This window comes from Podospora pseudoanserina, chromosome 6 (genome assembly GCF_035222485.1).
Source record: "Podospora pseudoanserina strain CBS 124.78 chromosome 6, whole genome shotgun sequence".
NCBI classification, from domain to species: domain Eukaryota; kingdom Fungi; phylum Ascomycota; class Sordariomycetes; order Sordariales; family Podosporaceae; genus Podospora; species Podospora pseudoanserina.
Window position 1 is genome coordinate 3947858 of NC_085925.1, and position 14432 is coordinate 3962289.

A 14432-nucleotide genomic window follows, 5' to 3' on the forward strand; every position below is an offset into this window, starting at 1 on the left:
AGGGCTGGCGGCTACCTGTCAGAAAACCGGGGATAACCAGCAGAAAGCCCCGGTTTCGATTCTTCAACATCCTGAAGCGTTTTACTCCCCATCGCCAGCTCTTGCTTTTTCTTGGTTTTGTTTCCAGGTTGTTGAGAATGAGTTCCCGAAAACGTAGGTCAATCGCAAGCTGCTCCAACTGCTATCTCAGAAAGTTAGTAATTGCCCCGTACTTATCTCATCACCGACTGACTGACACACATTGTTGCAGGCAAAAGGTGGGTTTCACTGCCGATTCCGACCCCCGTCCCCGCCCTACCGCAGAAGCCCGTCCCCTGTTTGCTCCCCGTTAGCGCTACGGAGAGAAGAGAGCCAGCGCACTAACACCGCTAAATGCCCTGTAGTGTGATCGCACCAAGCCAGTTTGCACCTTGTGCAATCGACGTGGTGTCCCTGATGATTGCGTTTACTACTCCAACAACGACAGCCACACGTCCAGCCCGACGGCCGTCGAATCCCAACCCGAAGAAATAATACACAACCCAAGGCTTTCTGTTGCTCATGTTTCCAGACCCATCGACAAGCCAATACCACCCGGAAATGCCTTTGGCAGCGGTTTGGAGCGGGGGCCCTGGAGCGCGCGACACGAATGGTCAATATACGTCAGATCGTTAACTCCACCAACACCGTCGTCGAGACCTGTTCCGTCTCTTGCAGACTCGTTTGGATACTTCCAGTACTCCAACAGTAATACATTGGCATTGATTCAAAAGGTTGGTACATGACTACCTTGGTTGGACACTTCTGATCGTTCTTTTCGTCTACTATCTAGTTGGGAGTAGATCACCATGATCCTTCTTCCACCGCGACAACGCGCGAGCCGACCCTGTCCCCCGAAAGCACCGACGATGTTCACCGCATCCTGGAAAGAATACCCGACCGCCAAATCCTTGACTTCTTGGTCCAGTACTTTAGGACCGAGGTGAACTGGATGGAACACTTGGTGCATATCCCTTCGTTCTACCCGCAATATCAGGCATGGTTTGCGCTTGAGCAAATAACAACCGTCGCCGAGGTCGACTTTGCGATTCTTGTCTTGCGTCTCTGCTCCTACACCTTGCAATTCCTGCCGTCTCCCTTCTATACACTGGACAAGATTCGTGGAGTACTGCTGGCCGAGATACGGACGTGTTGCGACGAGACAGCCGACAGCCTCGCGAGCATTAGCACACAGACAGACAGCCGCGGATCTCTCGTTAGGACCCAGTCTTTGGCCTTTTATGCATTGCAGTGCCAGATGGAGGGGAAGACACGGGGTTTCTGGGAGGCTTTGAGCCGCGCTATACGGGTAGGACAGGATGCCGGTATCCATTGCGACGCTGTCAGTCATCACAAAGGCATCGACAGGGTAGAGCGGGAGATGAGACGGAGGACATACTGCAACCTCTTCGTCTGGGACTCGCTCCTTTCACGCCAACTGGATCGTATCCCGTTCATTCCTGGCCGCATGGAGGATGCAAACTGGCCAGACATACGTTTACTTGAGCCACCACATCAGAGAGACACCGAAGGGGAGATCCCAAGTGGCATGGAGCCCGCCATTGCCGAGGCGCCAGATCCATTCACAGAACGCCTCCTTCAGGCCAAGTTGGCCGACTTTTGGCGCGGTACCGGGGTGGGACAGCGCGCCGATTACGACATGAGTCTCCGAGAAGATCTCTACGAAGTCTTCAGCCGCGAGTACATCGACCGACTTCCTCCTCCTTTCGCCCTCCACAACCCGGATGAGCGGTGGGATGATCGTTTTCCCAAGCTGCGCCTCCAGCGTAAGCTTCTACATATGGCCATTTACGACTCAATATTGTGGAATTTTCGGCCCCTCCTTCTTCGCAAGCCTTCTCCCCTACCAGCCTACAAGTCCGTCATGTTGAGCTGCCAAAAGCGAAAGCTGGCGGCAGCGGCACTGTGTGCGCTGGAGGCAGTGACACAGCTTCACGCGCTGCTTCACGGCTGCCACACACGCCTCGCCAGCATTGTCGTCACCACCTTTGAATCGGCCGTGGTCCTCGTGTATCTGGCAGCTGACCAAACCTTCCCCGAGGACTGCCCCCCGCAGCATATTTCCCCGCCGGATGCCTTCAAATCGGACCCTTTGCAAGAGGGGATCTGCAAGGTCTCGCTAACTGTAACGCTGCAAGCGATCCAAGGGGCCCTGAAGCGACTCAAGATGCTTGCCGAAGTGAGCAGCATGGCAGACGTTGCAGCCACCACTCTGATACGCCTCATGAACAAGGTGGCGGTCTTGGCTACTGAACGGGAAGCACCAGAGCAGATCCACCACGCTTTCAGCAACAGGGCGGCAAGGCCGATGGTGCTTGGCACTACGCGGCCGCACGCCTCTTCGACCACTTCACTACCAACATCACATATGAGCAGCATATCACTACCACTGGCGACCTCGGCACCTGGAGCGAACAACATTAATCCATGGCTTTCAGAGACCATGTCAGACATGAGATCAGTGGACGAGTACATGTCCGGAATGAACGAGGCTATACATGCTACCTCCGGCTCAGGAGATATCTCAGGCACCTGGCCTTCTTTTGACCCGTCACAACTATACGGACCGGGGGTTTTTGGAATTTTGGAGGAGGCGTGAGTTGGAAGATAAAAAAGTTACCTGGGTACAACGAACAAGACTTTTCACACACACTCGCATACCTATTCTTGTTTCTTTTGCAACTCATCTCCACCGTAACTGCACGAACACAATATCACTTTTAGCCGGAGAGCGGACCGGAGTGGTTAATCCCGAAGGCTGTTGGCCATCTCATCGGCGATAAGAAGACAGTGCCAGCAAGGAACAAGGCAGCCATACACACACCCCCCACACACACAACGACGAACAAAGCAATGCATCGACGATCGTATCCGCACAGCGAGTCGTCCTGTGTTCCCAGAGGGATTTTCATGATTCGAGCAATAAATACCACGATGCAAAAGATAAGCATAAAGTTTCTCGGGGAAACTTTGAAGTGCGAACAAGAGGGGGACCAATCACGGCCAATAGTCGGCATGGAATCGTCGTTCCTCGGTCAAAAAGCAGTTGCCTCTTTGAAGAATACACGCCATCAACATCGATACACATGTAGGCTACAGCGCTCCCGGCAGGACCTTCCTGACTGGGTTCCATGTCAGCCGAAATCCGCCGGAAGTGAAGCCCCGGACCCTGGTCCGCGGGAAGACGGGATGGGGCGTCTTTTAAACAGCCTTGGCACCTGGGCTCCCCACCTTGCGCTTGGGGGTTTGGCAGTCAATGCGGTCAAAGTTCCGCTGTCATTCCGCCCTCGTTCCGTGGTGGAAGCAGCGGGGTTTAAGGCGATGGGTGAACCGATTGGCCTTTCTTTGCGAAGTTGGGTGTCAGAAGACGACGTGACGACCAAACAAACAGTCACAAGGAATTTCTCTCTCAAGGTGTCAGGACCCCAGATCAGCATGGGTCCAGCGCAACCCGCGTGGTGATAACCGCTAATGCTGTGCTAAAACGCTTGTCGTTGACAGATCCACCCTAGTTCCACGCCGCCGACCTTATTTTGACGACTTGGACTTGGCTTGCACTTGGTGGATGGTGAAGGGTCCAGCTGTCGTCTTCTGGAATGCCATGGTGAGAGCCTCATTCGATTTTCACATGGCGAAAGACTACCCGAGCGCATGCGCTACCCAGCCTTGGCTGTGACCCTGCTTCCTGCGTGCCAGATCATGCCATTGTAGCCATGCGGAGATCGTGCGCTCGTGATTGGCATCTTGACGCGAGATGACTTAACCTTGGTGGTGATACAGCATTTGGTGTTACACGGCATGAAGCCAAAGATATGCACATGGGATGAACTGTTTATATTCCACGTTCGGCCTGCCAGCATGTATTTGCATGCACCTCATCATCACCATTACTGGCCATTCACCAAGGCGCGTTGGTGCCATCGTACACGTTTGCCCTCCCCGGAGCGGGCTTGTCCCAGCCCTCGACGAATACCTTGGGTAGCTTCCCGTTGACTTCCTTTTGGCTCTTGTTGAAGATGATGTCGAGAGAGGCCTTGGCGCCCTGCTCAGCGGTCAAGTCGGCCATGTCACCACCTCCGAGCTCTGTCTTCATCCACTATTTCCGGATATTAGCATTCATCATCATTCACGGGACGCCGAGCAAACTTACGCCAGGGCAGAGAGCAATGAAAGTGAAGCCATCCTTCTCGTGGTCAAGAGCCCATTGCACGGTCAGAGCGTTGAGAGCAGCCTTTGTGATCTTGTACGCGGGACCAGGAAACTGAACAAAATGCTCTGCCAGACTGATGGAGCCAAGGGTAGTGGAAATGTTGGCCACCTTCTTCAGCTGGCCCTTTTCGAGAAGTGGGAAGAAGGCTTGGGTTACCCAGTGAACGCCTTGGACGTTGACCAGGAAGCTGGAAGAGAGGTTGTCCCTTTGGAAGTGTCAGCGCTCGTTCAGAGGGAACCGATGGATCAAGAAGGCACTCACATGGACTTTGTCCCTTGGAACGCATATTCACAGATACCGGCATTGTTGATCAGGACATCGAGACCCTTGCCGCCGAGCTTGGCCTCTGTCTCGGCAGCGGCCTTCTTGATGGACTCTTGGTCTGTCACGTCAAGCTTGACCCATTCGGCACGGCCAGAAGAGCTGTTGACAACTTCACTGAGGGCTGAAGAGTCGCTGCGGGAAGAAGCGATAATTTTGCTGACTTTGGAAGTGGGCAGAGCTAAAAGCTCCTTAACCAGAGCCAAGCCGAATCCCCTAGAGGCACCGGTGATGAAGAAGGAAGCCATGGTTGTGAGTTTGTGTATGCAAGCTTGAAATGGTGTCGATTTCGTGCGTGCGTTAGTGAGTATGAGATTTCTGGTGGTTGTGTGGGCTATAGATGGACCTCACTCAGAATATGCAGTGGAGGAAATATGGGATACCCGATAATGTATAGCGGCCAGGCCAAATCACGGTACGCATGCGGTTAGCGCCAGAGACGGAAATGCAGGCCATTTCCTTGATCGCAGGATTTGTCAGCGAGGGGGTGGTTGAGAATGACCAATGGTTATGGTGGGGAATATACGGCTCGATGGTGGATGATCTGCCCTTCTTTGTTTGTTTAATGGATACATTTGCGATGGCATATGAGGATGGATACAGTTCTATGATTGGACAAAGACAACGAAAAGATGCGTGGAAACTTTCGACCGATGCCCGATGGTTATGCCCGATATCCAATCGGATTTCGACAAACGCGATCATATGGTCCCACACCCTGCGCTGCTTTGTTTTGGCCACAATGGCGGGTCAGGGGTTGAGGCATCGCTGTACTTGTCGGTATCAAATTTGTTCGGCCGACTGTGCTCGACGATACTGGATGAGCAAGTTGCACCAATCACGAAATAAACAAGGGCTCTATGAGCCTAGATGAGATACCTGATGCTATGTTCAAGACTGCAAATAGATCGGGCATAAGGTAGGTTTGGCGCTATACTTTCTCCATCTCGATCATTTGCCAAAACTTGAATCCTCCACTGCTTTTGTGTCCACATACCTACCTGAGCAATGTCAGCAAAAGCTTCGTCCGTATCACTATCACATGAGAAGATGAGCTCAGTAGGCTCAGATTGGAAACTCACCAACGGCGCAGGCTACATCCTCGACCGTGACCGCAGCCACGCCGCCGCCTCTCGTCTCAACCTCCAGTTCTACCTCTGGAAAGACAGTCTTGGATTCAACATCCACCCGACCATCTCACAGTCACTATTTCCTTCCACCAAGAGCAATGAGCTCGTCGGCAGCCAAAGCCCCGTCGCGATCTGCGAGGTAGCCTCGGGGACTGGGATCTGGTTAACCGACGTTGCTCGCTCCGTCCCGCCGTCCACCATTCTCACCGGTCTGGACTACAACCTCTCGCAGTCCCCTCCGGCAGCATGGCTTCCCCCCAACATGTCCATGCGCCACTGGAACGTTTTCGACCCCGTGCCCGAGGACTTGGTCGGCAAATACGACTATGTCCATACTCGCCTGCTCGTCTTGGTAGTCGGAGAGTCCAAAGACCCGGGTCCAATCATAAGGAACATCTTCAAGTTACTCAAACCAGGCGGCTGGCTACAATGGGACGAGTTGGACACGGTGAATATGTCTATCCAAAAGGTCGACCCGGCACTCGAGACGCCAGCGTTGGAAGAGCTGAGGAAGTGGTCTTGGGCGGATGGGAGGCTGGACTGGACGGTGAAGCTGCCTGAATTTATGGAGAAGGAGGGGTTCACAGAGGTGAAGGGGGATTTATTTGGGGATCCGCCCGCGTTGGCGAGGGCGTTCACCGAGCAGCATTTGCTGACGGCGGAGGAGTTTGCGGAGGGGTTGATCAAGCTGGGGAAGAGGGAAGTGGGGGAGAAGTATTTTGGGTTGGTGCACAAGGCACACCAAGAGGCTATTGAGGGGGCGGCGCTGTGTGTGCCGAGGATTGTTTGTGTGGGGAGGAAGCCACTATAGGGAACGAGCATGATGTTTGACGATGATAAGAAATCACATGATGCAAGGATATACCGTAAGAAATTTGCTAAATGAATGCGACTTATCTGAGACTGGTTTGAGCAAAGAACTTTCTAGTTACCTGGCAGGAATGGACCTCGACAGACAGAGGGGTTCGGGCACTCAGTCATGTGAAATATTGATGACGGGCTCGTCTTCAAATACCTGCATATCAGGAATGAGACAGCACCTAACCTGCAATCAAGCCGATTGATCTTGATGTGGGAAAGGCGGAAGATTGTGTGCATTCGACATTTCCATGAGGGTCGGTGACGGCTGACTTCTTCATACCTAATGTGCTGTGGTCTACAACGAATTCACTCTCAATCATCCGGGTCGTTGGTGAGATTTTTCTGCATGCTCCGAAGCCTCGGCCCGAGCCCGTACGGGTTTGGAAACTGACAAATGTGGGTGGAGGACGCATCACATCACAGCTCTCAGCACGCATAGCTGCAGCAGACACTAGAGATCTAGACCGTCTGTGATACCCACTTATCAGCTCAGCCAGCCATTCGGACGAATCACAGCATTGTTGCGACCCGTCAGCTCTGTGCAGTCTCAAAGGCTTGACTCCTTTCAGACAAAATGGGGTTTCTAATGCACAGTCAAACTCATAGTTGAGTTAAGCCTTCTGTAAAATCAATCAATATTGCGCTTTTGCGGCATTCTTCCTGTCACTAGAGAAGCGGAAAGGAAACAAGGAGTTAGACTCGAGCGATGAAGATGCATCATTACATCCAGTGGCAAGCTGAGCTATGCGAAAAGAGGGGTCCAGAGCACAGGAACATCCAGGCCGCTGAGGCCAGTTTGTCATGCTCAGTTGGAGTGCGAGGGCATATAAAACAAGACATCAAAACCCCAACTTTCGCTTGTTGTTCCCCAGCTCAATAGGTACCCATCAAAGCCCCGGTCGAACCCCCTCATACCACCAGCCCAACCCAGCACGATGTCGGAAGAGCGTCCCAGTCATGTTGTCATTCAGGGCATCCTGCCCAAGGAGGCTCCCGGCATCCGAAGAGAATTCTCCGACTGGGCCAAAGACCATGAGAACAACATTCAGGTGTCTCTCTTCATCCGCGCCCTGCAAAAGTTCTACGACATCCCCTACACTGAAACCCTCTCCTACTTCCAGGTCGCTGGTATCCACGGCTACCCCGGAAACCTGAAGTGGGACGGCGCCGTTGCTCCTCCTCACGACAGAGACGCGAGGCATTACATCTACTGCACCCACAATCACTTCAACTTTCCCACTTGGCACCGTCCTTACATGGTCCTGTTTGAGGAGACCCTCTGGAAGCTGATGGGGGAAGTCATTGAGAAGGATCTCGAGTTTCACGACGATGCTGACAAGAAGCTGTGGCTTGAAGAGCGGAACAAGTGGCGACTTCCTTACTGGGATTGGGCTCTCAACTCGGCCCAGGGCAAGGTTCCTGATCTATTCGTTCCCTACAACATCAAGATCAGGCAGCCTGTGGGGAAAGGTGGATCTCAGCAGGAGTCGGAGAATGTCCCAAATCCGCTCGCCCGTTTCCAGGTCAAAGAAAACGGTGTGCCCATCAAGATGGGCAAGCTTCCCAAGAAGTACAGGGTTGATAGCGTCCCGTTGGGTGATGGCAGCTACCTGCCTGTAAGTCATTGAAACCGCTACCCTCGTGATTGCGCTCTAACAGTATTCGCACCACAGTGGGCAGATTGCTCCGGCACCAGCCGCTGGGGCATCAAGCCTCACACCAAGCCTGACGAATGGACCGAGGGCGTCAACAAGACCGAGATGATCGCCCCCGCCATCAACAACCACGAGTGGTACTTTTCGCCAGACAGAAGGAAGCCCGAAGACCGGAAGAAGAGAGAGGAGGCGATCTTCAAACATCCAGTTGGGGATCTCCTTCATCGCCTTTTCAAAATTGACAACTGGGAAGACTTCTCATCTACGCGAGTGAACCAGGCGCCCAGCGACATAGACTGGGAGAAGTGGGTCTCGCTGGAGTATGTCCACAACAACCTGCATGTGAGCTGAGTGTCCAGGTCCTTTTCCATGCCAAAGTCTCAGTTGAGCTGACGACAATCAGGGGTTCATTGGCGGCGACGGTGTCGAGGGCATTGGACACATGCAAAACGTTCCTTCGGCCGCGTTTGACCCCATCTTTTACATGCACCATTGCAACATTGATCGCATCACCGCCATGTGGCAGACGCTGCACGAGGGTGTCTGGTTTGAGAACGATGTTCTCGCCGAGAGAGAGCTCTACCCCTTCCGCGGGCCAAAGCTGGACGGCGAGATCGACTACTTCACGTCCAATGATGTGCGGGACTGGACCCGGTTCGGTTACCAGTACGAGATTCTCGAACTCAGAGATGGGGAGACCGAGGTGGGACGCAAAAGGCGCATCAATGAGTTCATTGACAAGTCGTACTTCAGCACCTCCCATGTCTTGCTCAAGGACGAGGGTCACTTGTTTCACGATGGTTCAGATATCGAATCCTTCGCCGCCCGCAACGACTTTGAGGATTACATCATCGATGTCATCTATGACCGGCAAGTTATTCCTCTCACGTTGTTTGATCGCCCTATCCGTTGCTGACAGGGTCTCAAAGCTATGCTCTGAATGGAGATCCCTACATGGTCCATTTCTTCCTCGGTGCCCCGGTGCCTCAGCCCGAGTCCAACGGGGTGACGGCCAAGATAACCTTCAAGTCACCCAAGCACGTCGGGATGGTCTACAACTTCTCGACTCCTTGGCTCGGAAACGGCAACAACACCGAATCGGCCATGTCTGACGTGGAGTCTGACGGGGAGGAGCCTGAGCCGGAATCTGACCAGCCCACGTGCGGCAACTGCGTATCCCAGCAAGCGGAAAACATCCTCAGCAACGCCATGATTCCCTTGACGATCCCACTCTACAACGCCGCAGCAGACAAAGACATCGAGGGCCTCGAAAACATCCACCCGGATCAGGTCAGGGACTTCCTCGCCAACGAGCTTACCTGGGTTGCCGTGAGCGTGAGTAGCCACCTCTCTTCCAACTACAGGTCTAAACTGACTCCCGTGGTGCTGTAGACGAACGGCACAATCATCCCCTGGGAACGCCTCCCCAAGACCAAGGTTTTCGTCCTCAAGGGCAAGGCCAAGCATTACACTGAAAACTCGAAGCTGTCGTCGTACAAGGAGTATGACGCTTTGGGCCACATCACGCACAACAAGCCAGCCGGTGCTTCTCATGCCGACTATGGACAGTATGCTTGATTGGAGATTGGCCTGAGCAAGAAGGCATGGCTGGACAGTAGAGGGCAAGTGATCAATTTAATTCAGTACGTACGTGGTAGTCAAATGAATCGAAAGGTTTAGGGTACATTATACAATAAGTCCAGTCAGCTATAAGCCCGAACAACATCTTTGCGATGTAATATGGATATGAACAAGAGGCAGCGAAGTGAAATCGGCCGGTAAAATTCTTCCTTCCACCAATCTGGGTCTCGGTATTGGTGGCTTGATGAACTGCAACACCCTTGAACCCACAAGCTGGGTGGGCTCTTCTTCTGGCTCGTTCACTTTTGGTACCTGCGAGGAGTGCGGGGCTGAAAACTGAGTCATTGGCGTGAGCAGGGAGGGGATATAATCTTCAGTCTTGTAAGTTGAATACGTCAGATCGCCGCTTTGGGTGGGTGGAGTTGGTAGTTGGGGTGGGGATGACACCCTCCGGCGCCGAGGTCGTTGAGATCTCCTTTGCTGCCTTGGGTTTGAGGCGGCAGGCTCCGGTGTTGAGTGCTGGGAGCGCAATCGTTGTGATCGCCTGCGCGGCGTGTTGTCGGCTGCCGCTCCTTGCATGTCTTGGCGGATATCTCTTGGCGGCGTCCTGGGCACCCACCCACACAAGTTGTTGACAGTCGGACACATCTTTTGTATCAGGTTGCGCACATCGTCCAAAATGCGGTCGGACTCGATAGACATGGAGTAGTTCTCGAGGTACCGACAGAACATGCGATAGAACTGGAGGTATTGCCCTATTTCGACTTCGATTGGCGTCATCCATCTGATGCATTCGTCAGAATATGTGTCATGTTGGTCTTCTCTAGCATCCTGACAGGTCCGGACAGCGAGGTGCAAAATGTGGTTGATGGTGCGGTCTACGTGGTGGTCAACACCATAGGCGTGATGGAGCATGATAGCTTCAAAAAGCTGGTTGATATGTGGTAGCAGGTGCAGGTTGTGAAGCTTGGCGGGTGGGCTGTGCATCGCATGTCCAGCGGCACAGATGGTCTTGAAAGCATCTTTCCAGCGATATTCATCCAGGTATTGTATTGCGGACGTTAACAGCTGGGTCTCTGAAGACGGCAGTCGTACATATGGCCCCAAAGGTGATGGTAGTGGCGAGGTTGATGGTGATGGTGATGGTGATGGTGATGGTGACGTGGTGGACATAATAATATGCCAAATTGTGGGCGGGATGAGGGTGTTGATGAAAAGGAGAATGGGGTTCGGTAAAAACAACAAGAATGGTGGGATGTTGGATGGATTGGGGGAGTGCAGCATCGGGGAAGTGGATGGTATCAAAATGGGAGAAGAGAAGAGGTGCACAGGGGGGGAAGGTCGAAAAAAATGGGTGGACGGGGTTTTATACCTGCAAATTGTCAGTAAAGTCGACCAATGAGATATCGGTGCGAAATCGTACGTCCACGGGTCCTCTGATTTGTTTTAGAGCAGCAATATATCAGTAGCGGGTTGGAAGGGGTGGAATACGCAGTGGGTTGGTCCATCAGCTTAAAGCGGCGGGCACCCCCGGCTGGGCACCCACTCCCTCCCATCCACCCATATCCCCCCTCCCCCCTCCCGCCTTCTCCCCAACATCAGCCCCTCCCCACTTCTCACTCTGTCTCATCAAAAGAAAATCCGACCTGTCGCCAGCCGAGAATTGATGCGCATCAGCGATCCATTTGCGTCTTTCTGGGATGCTTTCTGCGTGATAGTGACTGTTGGTGTGATGTTTGGGGGCAGATGGTGGAAGCAGACCTCACCATATATCGTATAGAATATGGTGTGCATCTTCTATATTGTGAATGGTGAGCACTTATTGATGGAGTGAGAGTCTTTTCATGTTCGAAGTTTTGTGGTTTGCTAATTAGGGGAGGAGTTGGACTTATCATTGACAATGGTCGCACACATATCTGTAAGTGGGCTGGTCAATGCTCAGTCCAGACTTGGTGCGAGTCAGGGGCTCCAGAGGAGCGCGGGCAAACACTGATGAATTAAAATGAGAAAACCCTGTTGGGGTGTAATTGAAGCCCTTTTTATCGTTATAATGATGATTTTGAGAGACCATGCATCATTTTGAGATGGGCTGCGATGGAAAAAAGAGGTTGCTTGGGGGGCGGTTGTGGTAGATGGGATGAGATGTCGTTGGATGATTAGATAATCTCTGGACCCACCTTCAACCTCTGTTCTCAGCTGACCCATTCCCGACAAAAACAGCCATCCAAACTCTTTTTCAATGCCCATGAATCATATTTCAACCCCTATCAACCATCTTTCGAGGCCTATTCAGTCCATCGCCTCGTCCAGTGTGCTTACGTCAAAAGATGTTATACTATTTGACCTTGGTAGTATCAGAGTTTTGTTTGAGCTCTCCTAGCATCAGAATTGCACCCGCGCTTATACACGATGACCCTTTTGGCAAGTCGCGAAAAGTTGATGAAAATCGATGAAAATAGCTGCAATTGCGAGGCTTTTGAAGAAATAACCTGCAAGGCGCGCGGAAGAAAGGAGGGCCCAAAACCTACGGCACGCAACGAAGGGCATAATGATGAATATATGATATCGTGATGGCATGGAAAGGAAGGAAAAGGCCAGTGGCCCAAGCTGCAAAGGACATACAGGAGCAAAGTGGGTGGTCAGTGCCCACGCCGCCACAGTCTGTCAGTCTCTGTCAATCTGGCAAGCCTTTCATTCACCCGCCGCCAAGTCAGACGATATGATTGGCCGGATACAACTTAATAATATAGGCTCAATGGCGTTTCTGTATACGGGACCGAGAGATGTTGTTTGTGTATGTGCCAACAGCCTTCACGGTTTGTGACGGGTTGTCAACAAAGACCATCTTACAGCCCCTCTACGATTCTATCCAGCATCTGATCGTTAAACTTCCACAGCATGGTCGTAAAATCAGCAGCAATCCCATTCCCGGTGAACCAAGTCGACCTCTTTCCTTGAAGGGCGTACATGTCCTCCATCCACCCCTCTCTCAGTTCCTGAGCGCTGACTCCGAAGCCGCCAGGGCCATGATCAGACCACGCAACAAACTCGACCTCTTCGCCCTCAAGGTCTGCCAAAGTCCCGGCGTCGACCATCGTTTGAATCGCTTTCCGTGCGACCTTTTTCGCTTTAGATGGAGGGAACGCGGTGTAGTTTGCGCCGCTGGATCCAAGACTGAAGAGTGGTGAGTCGGTGGCAAGGCTGGTGAAACTCAGGACGAAGGGGGTTTGGAGGAAAGGAGAGAGGGGGTTGGCGGTCGCTGACAAAGGAAGATTGCGGAGCTGAACGCCAGCGGGGAGCTTGGAGTGTTTCGCAATGGCGGTATGGCTTCGACCGTATTTTGGTTTGGAGAAGTGGGCTTTCTCTGCTGGGGTCAGGTCGAACGGGGCGAGGTTTTCTCTGGTTGGTGGAATGGCGAGGAGGAGCTTCTTGGCAATGATGAGCTTCTTGGTCGCCTTTCCTTTTCCTTTCCCCTTCCGACTCTTGCCGGGTTGCTCTTCGTCATCGTCGAGCCGAGCTGAGTCAACGACCAGTTCAATTCCAGAATTGCTCCTCTTCGAATTGACAACCTGAGAATTGTACAGGGCATCTTTTCCGAGAAGAGTACTGATCTTATCGTACAGGAACTGGTTGCCGCCATCGATGCTGAACATGGCCACTTCGCCGAAGAAGACCTTGGACCATGCTGTCGGGAAAGCCTTGATGATGCTCAAGGTCAAAATGTCCTCAAAGTTGCCCCTGGACCCCACGCCGCCACCGGTGGACGGATACATGGTTGAGAGCATGGCTTCAATCCCGTGCTTCTTGGCAAACTGGCCGATTGGGAGCAAAAGGTCGGCTGGGATGTCTTTGCCAGCTGGCAAGCCCCAGTAGCCCGGTTGGGTCATGTTGTCCCAGCCATTTGCTGTCATTAGGTCGTGGAATTTCTTGACGGCAATCGGGCCAGCAGACTCATCAGGTGGCTGAAAGGTGCTGGTCAGCTCTTGCCCAGAGGTGAAGTCGACGTATCGAACCTCGTTGCCTCCGGCGGGGAACCATGGCGAGAGCGTGACGTTTATTTCCGGGCGGCTGAAGAAGTCAAACGAGTCTAGGTAGGGAAAATAGAGGGCGAGACCGTAATCGTGGATTCTGCCGGTTGTTTTGTCGACATAGGTATCGACATGGCCGCCCAGAATTGGCTCCCTTTCAACGACTACCACGCTCTTGTTGTAATCCTGTCGCAACCGAACGGCTGCGTGAGCCCCTGACGCACCTCCTCCAACGATCGCCACATCTTTGTAGATGATGTCCTCGCGGCGGAAATCAGCACGGTTGATGCGGCCAGCAGATGCTGCCGAGATGGCGCCTGCAGTTAGAATAGTTGCTGTACGCATCCTGACCGGGGGTTGTCGCAGGGCCGCCGATGCGTTGGAGTTTGACGAGAAAGCCTGACAGCTAGGGGCACCAAGGGAGCCGTGAGTTGGACCTTCAAATATAGGTAGGTAAAGGACTGGGTCGCATCGACATTCCACTCTAACTGAATGGCAAAATAATATCGCCGGACACATGGCTATATGAAGAATGCTACCGGACCATGTGAAGACTGCAAGTCAGAAATTAGCAGCAATTAGCATTGTGGTTCTCCATCTGCAGGGA

General features: G+C 52.8%; 7 protein-coding genes across 7 annotated transcripts; 3 read left to right on the forward strand and 4 right to left on the reverse strand.

The window, feature by feature from the left end:
• The first annotated feature begins 381 nt into the window (after positions 1-381).
• On the forward strand, positions 382-5156 carry QC764_610370 (uncharacterized protein). Its single transcript, XM_062949517.1, is given in 3 exon segments — positions 382-641; positions 647-752; positions 812-5156. Coding segments are annotated over 3 exon segments (2034 nt in total). The 5' UTR covers positions 382-540; the 3' UTR covers positions 2639-5156.
• QC764_0100740 (uncharacterized protein) lies at positions 3133-3476 on the reverse strand (the record flags this gene model as incomplete). The annotated part of the gene is made up of 2 exons (XM_062941075.1): positions 3133-3157; positions 3271-3476. The coding sequence occupies 2 exons, from the start codon at positions 3474-3476 to the stop codon at positions 3133-3135; spliced, it is 231 nt and encodes a 76-aa protein (XP_062798270.1).
• QC764_610380 (putative secondary metabolism biosynthetic enzyme) lies at positions 3938-5075 on the reverse strand (the record flags this gene model as incomplete). The annotated part of the gene is made up of 3 exons (XM_062949518.1): positions 4511-5075; positions 4190-4454; positions 3938-4135 (listed from the first exon to the last, which is right to left on the reverse strand). Exons 1-3 carry the CDS (start codon positions 4816-4818, stop codon positions 3938-3940), a joined length of 771 nt encoding a protein of 256 aa, XP_062798271.1. The 5' UTR covers positions 4819-5075.
• Positions 5157-5578: 422 nt separating the features above from the next.
• QC764_610390 (uncharacterized protein) lies at positions 5579-6511 on the forward strand (the record flags this gene model as incomplete). The annotated part of the gene is made up of 1 exon (XM_062949519.1): positions 5579-6511. The coding sequence occupies one exon, from the start codon at positions 5579-5581 to the stop codon at positions 6509-6511; it is 933 nt and encodes a 310-aa protein (XP_062798272.1).
• A 479-nt stretch (positions 6512-6990) lies between these two features.
• QC764_610400 (uncharacterized protein) lies at positions 6991-9821 on the forward strand. Its single transcript, XM_062949520.1, has 5 exons — positions 6991-8177; positions 8235-8558; positions 8620-9107; positions 9146-9551; positions 9609-9821. The coding sequence occupies exons 1-5, from the start codon at positions 7497-7499 to the stop codon at positions 9792-9794; spliced, it is 2085 nt and encodes a 694-aa protein (XP_062798273.1). The 5' UTR covers positions 6991-7496; the 3' UTR covers positions 9795-9821.
• A 102-nt stretch (positions 9822-9923) lies between these two features.
• QC764_610410 (uncharacterized protein) lies at positions 9924-11332 on the reverse strand (the record flags this gene model as incomplete). Its single annotated transcript, XM_062949521.1, has 2 exons — positions 11220-11332; positions 9924-11169 (listed from the first exon to the last, which is right to left on the reverse strand). Exons 1-2 carry the CDS (start codon positions 11303-11305, stop codon positions 9924-9926), a joined length of 1332 nt encoding a protein of 443 aa, XP_062798274.1. The 5' UTR covers positions 11306-11332.
• Positions 11333-12643: 1311 nt separating this feature from the next.
• On the reverse strand, positions 12644-14170 carry QC764_610420 (uncharacterized protein; the record flags this gene model as incomplete). Its single annotated transcript, XM_062949522.1, has 1 exon — positions 12644-14170. One exon carries the CDS (start codon positions 14168-14170, stop codon positions 12644-12646), a length of 1527 nt encoding a protein of 508 aa, XP_062798275.1.
• Between the last annotated feature and the right edge of the window lie 262 nt (positions 14171-14432).

Bases quoted from the DNA above. Each gene is read 5' to 3' on its own strand.
- QC764_610400 (XM_062949520.1), top strand. From the start codon at position 7,497: ATGTCGGAAGAGCGTCCCAGTCATGTTGTCATTCAGGGCATCCTGCCC. The intron at 8,178-8,234 runs GTAAGTCATTGA...TTCGCACCACAG, and splicing joins GTGATGGCAGCTACCTGCCT to TGGGCAGATTGCTCCGGCAC. The intron at 8,559-8,619 runs GTGAGCTGAGTG...GACGACAATCAG, and splicing joins ATGTCCACAACAACCTGCAT to GGGTTCATTGGCGGCGACGG.